This window comes from Orycteropus afer, unplaced genomic scaffold, assembly GCF_000298275.1.
Source record: "Orycteropus afer afer isolate SDZICR_OR568_19922 unplaced genomic scaffold, OryAfe1.0 scaffold00081, whole genome shotgun sequence".
Classification (NCBI taxonomy): Eukaryota; Metazoa; Chordata; class Mammalia; order Tubulidentata; family Orycteropodidae; genus Orycteropus; species Orycteropus afer.
In genome coordinates this window covers 8157492-8170429 of record NW_006921668.1, presented here as the reverse complement: position 1 = coordinate 8170429, position 12938 = coordinate 8157492, and the positions used below count along the sequence as shown (strand labels likewise).

The 12938-nt window shown below is 39.6% G+C and overlaps 1 protein-coding gene across 1 annotated transcript in view; it reads right to left on the bottom strand.

Moving 5' to 3' along the window:
- The window catches only part of NDFIP2 (Nedd4 family interacting protein 2), a 113344-nt gene extending 110163 nt beyond the window's left edge, over nucleotides 1–3181 (bottom strand). Inside the window, exons 1-2 of the mRNA XM_007941521.2 lie at nucleotides 3122–3181; nucleotides 2630–2962 (exon numbers count right to left, since the gene is read on the bottom strand). Coding sequence (XP_007939712.2) covers nucleotides 2630–2962; nucleotides 3122–3181 — 393 coding nt within the window. The remainder of the gene's footprint in view (nucleotides 1–2629; nucleotides 2963–3121) is intronic.
- Nucleotides 3182–12938: the final 9757 nt, after the last annotated feature.

Below are 12938 nucleotides of genomic sequence, written 5' to 3'. Positions count from 1 at the left end.
TAAAATTGTGCCAAGATTCCTAAACATTTTGTCTTACAAGGAAAACAAATTGATGTTTTCACTACTTAATGTAAGTATCTTCACAGGACTGATTTTTGCCACAGCTGTGAAGAAATGCCTCCATCCATTTAAAGTCTAAGTAGCACACATCTCCAGTTTGAAAAGAGGGGCAAAAAAATTTTATACTGTCCACCACTTATCTCCAAAGGAGATATAGAAAAATCAAGTAGGAAATATCTTAAAATGGAGAGAAGAAATTTCAATATTCTGGACTCAGGAATTTTAAAAAATAATAATAATTAAGTCAAGTTTTAGACAGTCATAACTGATATAAGCAAATGTAACATTATAATAAATTAAAGCACAAGCTACATTATTTCAAAATGTTTTGAATAGTTATTTGAATATGAGGACATGGCTGACTGACATAAGGAAAAGTACTCAAAAGAGAATTCAAAGGTTGTGCAAGAATTCAAATGGTTAAAACACTTGGTTGCTAACCAAAACGGTGGGCTGTTCAAACCCAACGGCATCTCCACAGCAGAAAGATGTACAGGTTCACTATTAGTCTGAATCATCAGCAGTGAGTTTTGGTTTAATGCCATTAAAAGAAACAAATAGGATCAAGAAAGATATGAGAATAGAAAAAGGAAACAAATCCCACTGCTAATGTCATCTGATACTATCTATTGCATCTTATTTTTTGCTAACACCTACAAAAATAAGAGTACCCTTTTAAAAGAAAAAAAAATTAAACCATCAAAAATGATATAATACTGACAAACTGAAAAATGCCTTCCATACTGGCAGCAATATTTTTCAAACCATTCCAAAAATACTGATAAATTTTCAAGAATTTGGAACATGGGTCTTTTTGAGGTTTTATAGGATGTAAATATGGAAGCAGCATGAAATTTTATATTACAAAATGTGAATTTACATACACTGGGATCTCATCTCTCAGGTTCCTTTAAATTTGTCAAAGGAGCTATGGTGGTGCAGTGGTCAAGGCATTCGACTGCTAACTAAAAGGTCAGCGGGTGGAACCAGCTATTCCATGGGAGAATAATGAGGCAGTCTACTTCTGTAAAGATTAACCAAACCACCAAACCCACCGCTGTCAAGTTGGATCCCACTCAGAGCAACTCCTCCTTGGGCTCCCGAGGCAGTATCACTGCAGAAGTAGATTGCTCAACCTTGCTTCAGAGGAGTGGCTGGTGGGTTTGAACCTCCAGCCTTCTGGTTAGCAGTCAGATGCCTTAGGGCCACCCTTGGAAATCCTATGGGGCAGTTCCAATTTCTCAGATAGGACTATTGTAAGTCAGAATGATGCCACGTGATGGCAATGGGTTTGGTTTGGTTGGTTTTCAGTTATCAAAATGCATGTACTAACAGAAATTCTTAGTTCACAGCTAAGTCTTACATGAGCAAATAGATTTGAGTGGTGAAATTGACAACTATCAAATCTACAGCTTTACTGTTTTATTGACTATATATAAAATTGCACCATGGACACTACGAATTGATGTTTTTCTCCTCTCCTTCAGTAAATATGTTTAACTTAATTACCCTCTGAAAGTGTATACAATAACATGCTACCTAAGTGCAACTGAATCACCTATTGCTGAGTCCATTTTTAAATACAGTTTACAATAGTAATCTCTAGTAGACACCAAGGATTCCTGGCGGCACAGTGGTGAAGCGCTTGGCTGCTAACCAAAAGGTCGGCAGTTCCAACCCACCACTGGCCCCCAGAATAAAGATGTGACACTCTGCTTCCATAAAGTAAACCCTATGGGGCAGTTCTACTCTGTCCTACAGGGTCGCTAAGAGTCTGGATCAATAATAGCCATCACCAGAATTAATACATAAAGGAAAAAATATATTTCAAGAAATTTGAAGTATAAAGGAACAACTTTTCACGAATTTGAACATACACTTACAAAGATTACATACCACGCTGCCAAAAACTATAACACATTGTTTTTCATAAAAGTAATTTTTCATACAAGACTCAAATTATTTTCTAATTATAAAAACTTTCTGTTACACCTCCCGCCAGAAAATGCTGGGGTGGAAAAAAGAATACACTGACTTTTGAAACTAACATAATGGAAAAAGACACAACGACAAGGTTAACTAGAGAACAAGATCAGCACTATACCTGAACTAAAGTTCCACAATTCCTAACCCACACTGTTACGAATCCACACCCCCACCCTACTTGGTGATTACACCTCCGTCCTTCCATTCCATTTATGACGCCGATAACCTTCCCAGCAGGTAAGTGAACTCAGCACCATTTCCAGTAGATAATCAACTGGAACGTTTCAAGAGTGACTGGGGTCAGGGAGTAAAGAAATTAGCGAGAAGGCGAGAAATAAAAATAACTTTCAAGGCGTGTGTGTGTCAGTAATCTTACAGAGAAGTACAGGATGAGTTGAGGGTCTCTAAGGAGTCGCAGGCAGGGTCCACAGAAGAGAGAAGTGTGAGACAACTGCTTCGGCCAAATGAGCCAAAACAATCAGCCAGCACGTCCCCTCCATGAATAACCTGAGAAAAGGGACTCTCGAATCCGCGGTGGAAAGCAACCCCGGGTTCCGGATAGCGCAAGAGGCCGGGAACTCACCACCTGGTAGCGGCCAGTGCTTGGCTGGTGAAGATCCATCCTGCCCGGCTCGGAATCCGGCTTCCGAGTGGACGAGTCCCCCTGGCACTCAACCCTCTCAGCCACCTCTGTCGTCGTCGCCGCCGCCGCAGCGCCCTTTTTCCCTCTGTTTCTGCTCCCGCCGCTGTCGCCCGGCGGGGCTGCTTCACTTCCTGTCGCGCCCGGAGCAGCCGTTGAAGGTTCCGCGTCGACCGCGGGTCGATGGAAAAGCTCCGGGGCGCCGCTGAGCCGGCACACGCTACTGAGCATGCTCGGGATGGTCGCGCTTGCGTGCTGGGTCCTCCGAGGCCCCAACTGCGTCAAGAGTAGGAGGGTTTCGCTAGGTGGGAGGAGATGGAAAAGTAAGAGAGGTCCGGGGAGCTGTCTACATTGTCTAGGAAGTGGGCGGTAGCAAAAAGAACGGGAAAAAAAATCCTTGTCCTTGATTGGACTTTTCTATGTGGACGGATTCACGCAGTCATAGGCGCGTACACAATCACAAGACACGAGATGTGGAGAAGGGAGAGCACGCATTCCTACAACACCTGGGGACAGGTGTTTACCCAACACTTCCTCTTATTACTCACCCAGCCCAAGACTATACAAAGAGACCTATCTTTAGAACACTTCCAAAGCGCTCATTCTAACAATTAGTGAAATAAAGGTTTGTCTTTTATCTTTTGTTTTGTTTGTCCATTTTTGTTAGCAAGAAAGTTAAGAAGCCAACTCTTTAGACATACACTTCTTTAAGGAGACGTCTCTGGTGCTAAAGGTTAGTGGTTGCATACAAGAAAATAACTATTTAGTAGTCATACTCAAATCCATAATTCAGAAGGGCTTCATAGTAAGGCATCGCTTTGTGTAAGGCATCATAAGACTATCTTGGTGCCTGGTTAAACACACATGACCTATTATGTGTATTCCTCTAGCACAAAGCATGTTCCTCTGGCAAGTAGGAGAGTATGATTAGGCAGGGTGAATTAATTACCTATTAACCCAAAAGACTTGCTTTCTGTGTTTTGAAACCTCTGACTCCATATGATCTGGTTCAGAGGTTCCCAACTTTTTTTTTTTTTTTTAAGATGGCTGAACTTTTTTTCTCTAAATGATATGTTATAATGGAGGCTCCTGAGAGGAGAAAGCAGGGGGATCTGGAGGACCACCTACTTTATGTACCACCTGACTGGCCTCTCCAGAGAAGACCCCTGGAATAAAGAACTGCAATGGGTCAGCCTGATCAGCTGGTTAAAATCCCAAAGATACAATAAAAACTGAAACGCATTGAGAGATCACAAACTGAAAAAAATTAAAATGTTCCTGATAATTTTATTCAAAGCATTCATTGGTTCTTTCCATTTCTGCAGCCTTGACACACCTAGAAGCAGGGGGCATTAATATAGCAAGAGGAGCTCTGGTGGCACAGTGCCTAAAGTATTTGACAGCTAACAAGAAGGTTGGCAGTTCAAACCAACCAGCCACTCTGAGGAAGGAAGTCAGGGCAATCTACTTCTGTAAAGATTTACTGGCTCGGAAACCCAATGGGGGTCGCTATGAGTCGGAATTGACTCAATGGCAGTGGGTTTTGGTTTTGGTTAAGAACATTAAGAGGCAATGATATTATATTTACATTTCCTTAAACTTGCTTTCTTTTTGATCTAACAAAGTATTTTCTATTCCAAGACAATAATCAGTGCTTTTTTATTGGTATTACTAGTATAAGAGCTCTCTCTCACAATTTCACCACAAATGGTATCACCTTTCAAGGATCAAAACAATAGCCAGCATCAGCAAAATGAAATTAGATTCCTACCTTACTTATGATCTATATAGATAATTAAGCTCTGTATTTAGAACTTGGGAGCTCTGGTAGCATAGTGCCTAAGGCACTTAACTGCTAACCAGAAGGCTGGCAGTTCAAACCCACCAGCCACTCCTCGGAAGGAAGATGGGGCAATCTACTTCTGTAGTGATACTGCCTCGGAAACCCATGGAGGGGTCGCTATGAGTCAGGTCCGACTCAACGGCACATAACAACAACAATTTAGAAATTAATTTTATATGTGTGTGTATTTTTGTTGATCATTTATATGTTCATTTGTTGCTCAAATCAGCCTGCTACTGAGGGCAGAGACTGCTTTTTACACCCAACACACCCAGCACTGCGAACGTAATGGTGAAAACTGAAGACCTGACCAAAAAGCAGACATCTAAAATCATGTTGGAGAAACATATTCTTTTCATTTTAGTCTTCTCCCAAGTTTTGTGAACATTTTGATAATCTAGCAGAGCCAGCAGCAAAATTCAACAGGACCATATATTTTCAAGAAGGAGGAGGAAGAGAAAGAGAGGAAAGAGAAGTAGAATAACAATGTTTTGAGCCCTTCCTAACCCAAGAACTATGCTTGCTTTATATCATTTCATTCTCCAGCAATTCCACAAAGTAGACGCAATGGTAATCTCCATTTAATGGATAAGAAAAGTAAGCCACAGAGAGATTCGGAAAGTGTTCAAAGCCAAATCACTGGTAAGTGGTGACAGGTGCCAGAGCCCCCACTGTATTAAGTACTATGCTATAATAAAACCAAACCAAAGACTCTTCTTTCTTTCCCCTTTTTGTCCATCACTACTATGAAACTTGTGCCAACCAAAACCAAACTCACTGCCGTCAAGTTGTATCCAACTCATAGTGACCCCTCCTTGGATTTCCGAGGCAGTATCACCATGGAATTACATTGTCCAATCTTCCTTCCGAGGAGTGGCTGGTAGGTTTGAAATGCCAGCTTTCTGGTTAGCAGTCAAATGCCTTAGGCACTACACCACCAGAGCTCCTAAGATCTAAAAAGACAGTGATACATCACAATAAATCAACCTGACTTTCTTAAATCCCATCTTCTTGACCCATAAGAAATAAATGATTCTTTTTCATCATCTCCTAAAGAACCATTCTGAGCTCTTTTTGCCTGTATTTCAACTAAGCCAGTATCTTCTATGATGGGCCATCATAAGCAGAGGTCCTGGGTTATCCCACTAAAAGTAACCCATTTGTGAAGAAATGGGAGTAACAATATTTTTGCAATTTTCCTGGCCTTAAACAATATCTGATAACATTTTTAATCCCTAATCTTTTGGTCCACCACCCATCTGTGGTGGCTAGTGTGTTGCTAGAATGCTAGAAGCAATGCTACCAGTATTTCAAATACCAGCAAAGTCACCAATGGTACACAGGTTTTAGCAGAGCTTCCAGACTAAGACAGACTAAGGCCTGGCTGATATTACTTTAAAAAATTAGTCACCTTGAACTCATTTCTGTCACTTAACTCTCAGCCAAATGATGAACAGGCCTACAAATTGAACACCTGAGAGATGCCCTCCTTAGAAAAATCTATCATGGGAGATCAGAAAGGCAGCATTTGCACAGGAAGAAAGGTAAGGAGGTGGGTATGTATAGTAAAGAAAGACACAGGGAAAGGATAACCATGGGAAGGAAGTGGGAAGAGAGCTATTATACTACAGGGAATATAACCAATGCACAAAACAAAATGTGTATGAACTGTTGAATGTAAAACATATCTTTGTAAAACAAAGCTTTGTAAACTTTCACCCAAATCACAACAAAAAGTTAAATAAAAATAATTGTTAAATAAAATTTAAAAAAAAAGAAAAGTAGCCAATGAATATCCTATGAATCACAGAATGTTTTCTGACATGGTGCTGGAAAATGAGCCCCCTAGGTTGTAAGACATTCAAAACACATAGTGGCCACACCAATGAAATTGAGCACATTAACAATAGTGAACATGGCACAGGACTAGGCAACATTTTGTTCTCTTCTATATGGGGTTGCCATGAGTTGTAGCCAACTTGATGACAACTAATAGAAACAACAATCTTTGGGTAATGATAACATTTAACCAAACCCACTGCCGAGTTGATTCCGACCCATAGCAACTCCCTTTGGGTTTCCAAGGTGACAAATCTTTACAGAAGTAGATTGCCTAGTCTTCCTTCCTTGGAGTGGCTGGTGGGTTTGAATCGCCAACCTTCTGGTTAGCAGTCAAATGCCTTAGGCACTGTGCCACCAGAGATCCTTAATGATAATATTTGTTACCTAAGGAGGGGTCACTATGAGTCGGGGCCGACTCGATGGCAAATAACAACAACAACAACAACAAATAATTGTTGGTGTTGCACCTTTATAAGCTGTCTTAGGTGGAATTTGAGAATTTTAGTGCATTAATTCATCTTGTTCTGGTCTAATCAGTTTTTATCTCCAAATACATAGCTGCTCAAAATTTTAGTAGTGCCTCACTGCAGTATTGAGGCAATATTGAGAATAACTGCTCAGATAGTCTTTTAAGAAAGCATATTGTGCCCAGCTGTTGGCTTTGTTGGGTCTGCCTCAGCTTTCATGCCGAGGTTGTGCTATTTTCAGGATAACACCTGCCAATGACTGAGCAAGGCAATGGTACAAGAGCCTACCCATTTTGCCCAACATTAGATCCCTTTAAGGGTCAATCTTATCTTTGGTGATCCCTGTTGAGCTGGCAGTGACTTTATCAGCTCTTTACCATGTTTCAGCAATTCATCCTGCCCAATCCTGCCTCCTCCTTCCTCCTTTCACAGATGTTATTCCCCAATAAATCTCTTACACTCATAAATTTATATCAGCATCTGCTTTCTGGAGAAACCAACCTGAGACAAGTCCCAAAATGTAAAGTGATAGAACACTGTTAATGTTATCAAAACTGTGTTAAATGACTGTAACTGTCATTTTACATGGTTCATGGTTCGTCTCCAAAATAACCCTCATTTTCTCACGCAGACATGATGTATTTACAGACTTCCCATTAAAAATGACTTTGATGTTGTTCCATAGAGTGCAGCTAATCAGATCATGGGACCCCAGAGCCTGAGACAGACTTCCCATTAGGAACCCTTCCACCTTTCCAGAACCAGTCATTTTTCCTATTTGTTGTTGTTTTTCATCAAGTTGACTCTGACTCATGGTGACCTCATGTACATAGGAGAACTGTCCATAGAGTTTTCAAGGCTGTGACTTTTTGGAAGGAGATCGCTAGACCTGTCTTCTGAGGCACCTCTGGGTAAGTTCAAACTGTCAGCCTTTTGGCTAGTACTCAGGAGCTTAACTATGTGCAACACCCACTGCCTCTTCTTTCCAGAGGTAAACTGATTTCTTGTCATCTTCCCACCTCTCCTCATCTAACCAGGTATGGTGAGCCATATACAAATGCACCAGGATTCTTTGTTGCGATTCCCACCAGCTAAGATATGCCAATGACTGAAAAGGGACATCTCCAGAAACCAAAATTAAACTCATGACCATTGAGTTGGATCCGACTTATAGCAACCCCTCCTTGGGTTTTCAAGGCGATATCACTACGGAAGTAGATTGACCAACCTTCCTTCCGAGGAGTGGCAGGCCTAAATCACATATAGACAAATGCCTCGATTGTTCCTTACTTCTTCAGTGATTTTTTTTTTTAAGATTTTTATTTCTTTATTTTATTTTTGAATGTTCCTTCTCTTCCCCTCCCAACCCTGATACCCAACAAAGAAAATTTCCTTCCACATATAAACCATTCCTTGACTTTTCACAATAACAGACTAATACAATATTTGTCCTGTGATTGACTTATTTCACTCAGCATAATGTCCACATTGTAAGGTGTTTTGCAGATTCTACATTATTCTTTAGGGTTACATAGTATTCCATTGTGTGTATGTAGATTTTTCATTTTTTATGTCCTCCTCTACAACATGGAACTACTACTCCTCAAGTGCTACTGACTCAGTATGCCTATAGATGGTAATCATTAATTGCATTTGAAATATGTGTGGTTTTGTATATTTATCTACAGAATGAAAGAGGTAAAATCGTATTGTCTGTCTGAAGATTTCTTTCGCTGCCTGATGAAAATTCACTAGCTATCATTTTCTGGACATTAAATTCTAAGGAAGATCTTGAAAAGTATATGAAACCGTCCTTTTTTGCTTTAATAAATTGAAATAAGCATTATTATTACTACAAAGTTTTATCTCCATTACCATAAATGTGAATCTGTCAAGCAGTTTGTAGTCTAGAAATTCAATTTAGCTTCACATATTGTTCCTTATTTGACTGGTTCTGCAATTCTTATCATCTGTTCTGCTAATTTTACAGAGGAAGCCTTCTAAGGCAGGAGATTTTATAATTAGATATCTACTTTCTTCCCCTCTCATTATTTTCCAGACTCTAAAATACAAAGTAATCTAAAATACAGCTAATGTTTTATATCAGCCAGGTTTCACAAAAGAAATAGAATCAGTAGGAGATATATATTAAGAGATTTGTTTCTGGGAATTGGCTTACATAATTGTGGGAGCTGGCAGGCAAATCTGAAACCCACAGGGCTGGCCACTGTAACTCCAGGGCATGCATGAGCAGAAGCTACTGTTCAAAGATGGAATTTTATCTTCCTCAGAGATACTTCAGTTCTGTTCTTAAAGTCTTTCATCTGATTGAATCAGGCCCACTCAAATTATATACAGTTATCTCTCTTACTTAGAGTCAACTAAATTTAATCATATTTGTAAAATACCTTCACAGCAATGCCTAGACTAGGGGCTAAAATCTGTCTAAGATGGCACATAAAACTAACACAGGTTTACTTAAAGATAAAAAAGTACAATGGTCTCTATACAATGAAGACAAAGGATAAGTAGAGAGAAAGACAGAGGAGAAAAAGAGAGAGAAAGGAAGTATGAGAGAGTAGACTTAAAGGTAAAATAAATTTCCAAATTTATATATTTCCTATCAGCTTGTGCTAAGTTATTTCTTCTGATTATCACTATCATTTGGTCCCTTTAGGTACTGAATGCTTTATTATTCTCTCTCTGTGTGTGTGTCTCTGTCTCTCCCTCATATATGGGAGCATCACTAGACTACAATTAGAAAAGATTTTAATTCTAATAAGCTGCATCTCAGTCCTAGCAATAATTATGTTTAGGCAACATAAGCAACAAATGTGAGCAAATTAATGGCCATTTTTTTCTTACAAGTTTCTTATTTTAAATTATGCTAATTAATAAGTTATTAAGTGATCTTTGCTTTACCTAAGCATAGAGAATTGTTCTTAAACAATTCTCAATCAGGACTTCATTTGTGGTTATTTCTTTCCATTTTTCCGTGCAAGCCAGATAATTGATTTCATTATACAAGATCCAGATTGGCCCTGAGTATGTTGCTTGTTATGAAAAAGCTTCCTTGACTAACTAATATATGTTGTTGTTGTTGGTGTTAGGTGCCGTTGAGTTGTCTCTGACTCATAATGACCCTATGTACAGCAGAACGAAATACGGCCCGGTCCTAAGCCAGCTCCACAATCCTTCCTATACCTGAGCCCATCATTGTAGCCACTGTGTCAATCCATCTTGTTGAGGGCCTTCCCCTTTTTCATCGACCCTCTACTTTACCAAGCATTATATCCTTCTCCAGGAAATGGTTCATTCTGACAACATGACCAAAGTAGGTGAGACAAAGTCTAACCATTCTTGCTTCCAAGGAGCATTCCAGCTGCATTTCTTCCAGGATGGATTTGTTAGTACTTTTACCAGTCCATGGTAATTTCAGCACTCTTTACCAACACCACAACTCAAAAGCATCGACTCTTCATTAATCTTGCTTGTTCATTGTCCAGTTCTCACGTACGTAAGTGGTGATTGAAAATACCATGGCTTGTGTCAGGTGCACATTAGTCTTAAAAGAGATATCTTTGCTCTTCAGCACTTGAAAGAGGTCTTTTGCAGATTTGCCCAGTGCTATACGTCATCTGATACCTAGACTGCTCTTTCCATTGGTGTTGATTGAAGTCTTTGACAACTTCTATCTTTTCTCCATTTATCATGATGCTGCTTATTTGTCCAGTTGTGAGAATTTTTGTTTTCTTTATATTGAGTGTAATCCACACAGCAGACTGTAGTCTTTCATCTTCATCAGTAAGTACTTTAAGTCATCCTCACTTTCAGCAAGCAAAGTTGTGTTGTCTGTGTATTGCAGGTTGTTAATGAGTCTTCCTCCAATTCTGATGCCATGTTCTTCTTCATGTAGTCCAGCTTCTTGGATTATTTGCTCAGAGTACAGATTGAATAAGTATGGTGAAAGGATACAACCTTGATGCACTCGCTTCTTGATTTTTAACCATGCAGTGTCCCCTTGTTCTGTTCAAATGACAACCTCCTGGTCTATGTACAGGTTCCTCATGAGTACAATTAAGTACTCTGGAATTCCCATTCTTCTCAATATTGTCCATAATTTGTTATGATCCACACAATTGAATGCTTTTGCACAGTCAATAAAATGTAAGTAAACATCTTTGTGGCATTCTTTGCTTTCAGCTAAAGTCCAGCTGACATCAACTATGATATCCCTCACTCCACACCCCCTTCTGAATCCAGCTAGCATTTCTGGAAGTTCTCTGTCAATATACTGCTGCAACCATTCTTGAATTGTCTTCAGTAAGATTTAACTTGCATATGATATTAGTGATATTGTTCAATAACTTCCACATTCTGTGGGATCATTTTTATTTGGAATAGGTACATATATGGATATCTTCCAGTCAGTCGGCCAGGTAGCTGTCTTCCAAATCTCTTAGCATAACTGAGTGAGTGTCTCCAGCGGGGCATCAGTTTATTGAAACATCTTAGTGGGTATCCAGTTACTTCCTGGAACCTTGTTTTTTGCCACTTCCTTCAGTGCAGCCTCAACTTCTTCCTTCAGTACCATTGGTTCCTGATCATATGCCACTTCCTGAAATTCATGAACATCGACTAATTTTTTTTTGGCACAGTGACTCTGTGTATTCCTGCCATCTTCTTTTGATGTTTCCTGCATCATTCAATATTTTGCCCATAGACTCTTTCAATATTGCAACTTGAGGCTTACATTTTTTCTTCACTTCTCTCAGCTTGAGAAACGCCAAGTGTGTTCTTCCCTTTTGGTTTGCTAACTCCAGGTCTTTGCACATTTCATTATAGTAAGTGGCTTTGTCTGCTCGAGCTGCTCTTTGAATCTTCTGTTCAGCTCTTTTATCTTGTCATTTCTTCCATGTGCTTTAGCTACTCTTTGCTCAAGGCAAGTTTCAGAGTCTTTTATGACATCCATTTTGGTCTTTTCTTCCTTTCCTGTCTTTTCAATGGCCTCTTACTTTCTTAATGGATGATGTCCTTGATGTCACCCCATAATTCCTCTGGTTTTTGGTCATTAGTGTTCAATGCATCAAATCTATTCTTTAGATGATCTCTAAATTCAGGAGGGATATATTCAAGGTTGTATTTTGGCTCTCATGAACTTGTTTGAACTGTCTCCAACGTCAGGTTGAGCTTGCATATGAGCGGTTGATAGTCTGTTCCACAATCAACTCCTGGCCTTGTTTTGGCTGAAGATATTGAGCTTTTCTATTACCTCTTGCCACAGATGTAGTCAATCTGATTCCTGTGTACTCCATCTGGTGAAGTCCATGTGTATAACTGCCATTTGTGTTGTTGAAAAAGGTATCTGCAGTGAATAAGTCGTTGGACTTGCAAAATACTATCGTACGATCTCCAGTGTTATTTCTATCACCAAGGCCAAAGTTTCCAACTACCGGTGACTCTTCTTTGTTTCTAACTTTTGCATTCCAATCACCAGTGATAATCAGCACATCTTGATTGCATGTTCGGTCAATTTCAGACTGCAAAATTGGTAAAAAAAATCTTCAATTTCCTCATCTTTGGCTTTGGTGGTTGGTGCGCAAACTTAATAATAGTATTAACTAGCCTTCCTTGTGGGCATATGATTATTATCCTATCACTGACAGCATTGCACTTCAGGATAGATCTTGAAACCTGCTTTTTGATGATGAATGCCACATGATTCTTCTTCAACTTGTCATTCCTGGCGTAGTAGATCATAGGGCTATCTGATTCAAAATGGCCAAAACCAGTCTATTTTAAGTCACTAACGCTTAGGATATTGTGTTAGACTGGGTTATCTAGAGAAATAAAACCATTAAAGCTTATATATATATATAGAGAGAGAGAGAGAGAGAGATTTATCTTAGGAAAATGGCTCACACAATTATAGAAGCTGGCAAGTCCAAAGTTCCTGGATCAAACGTCAAGCTGGAGGCTTTTCCCAACTCTTGCAGCCGCAGGGACTGAGGAGCTCAGAGCTGGCAGGCAGTACACCGGCTGTTGACTCCAACGAATGATGAATCCAAGATCTCCAAGCCGAATGGTGGATTGTTCACTC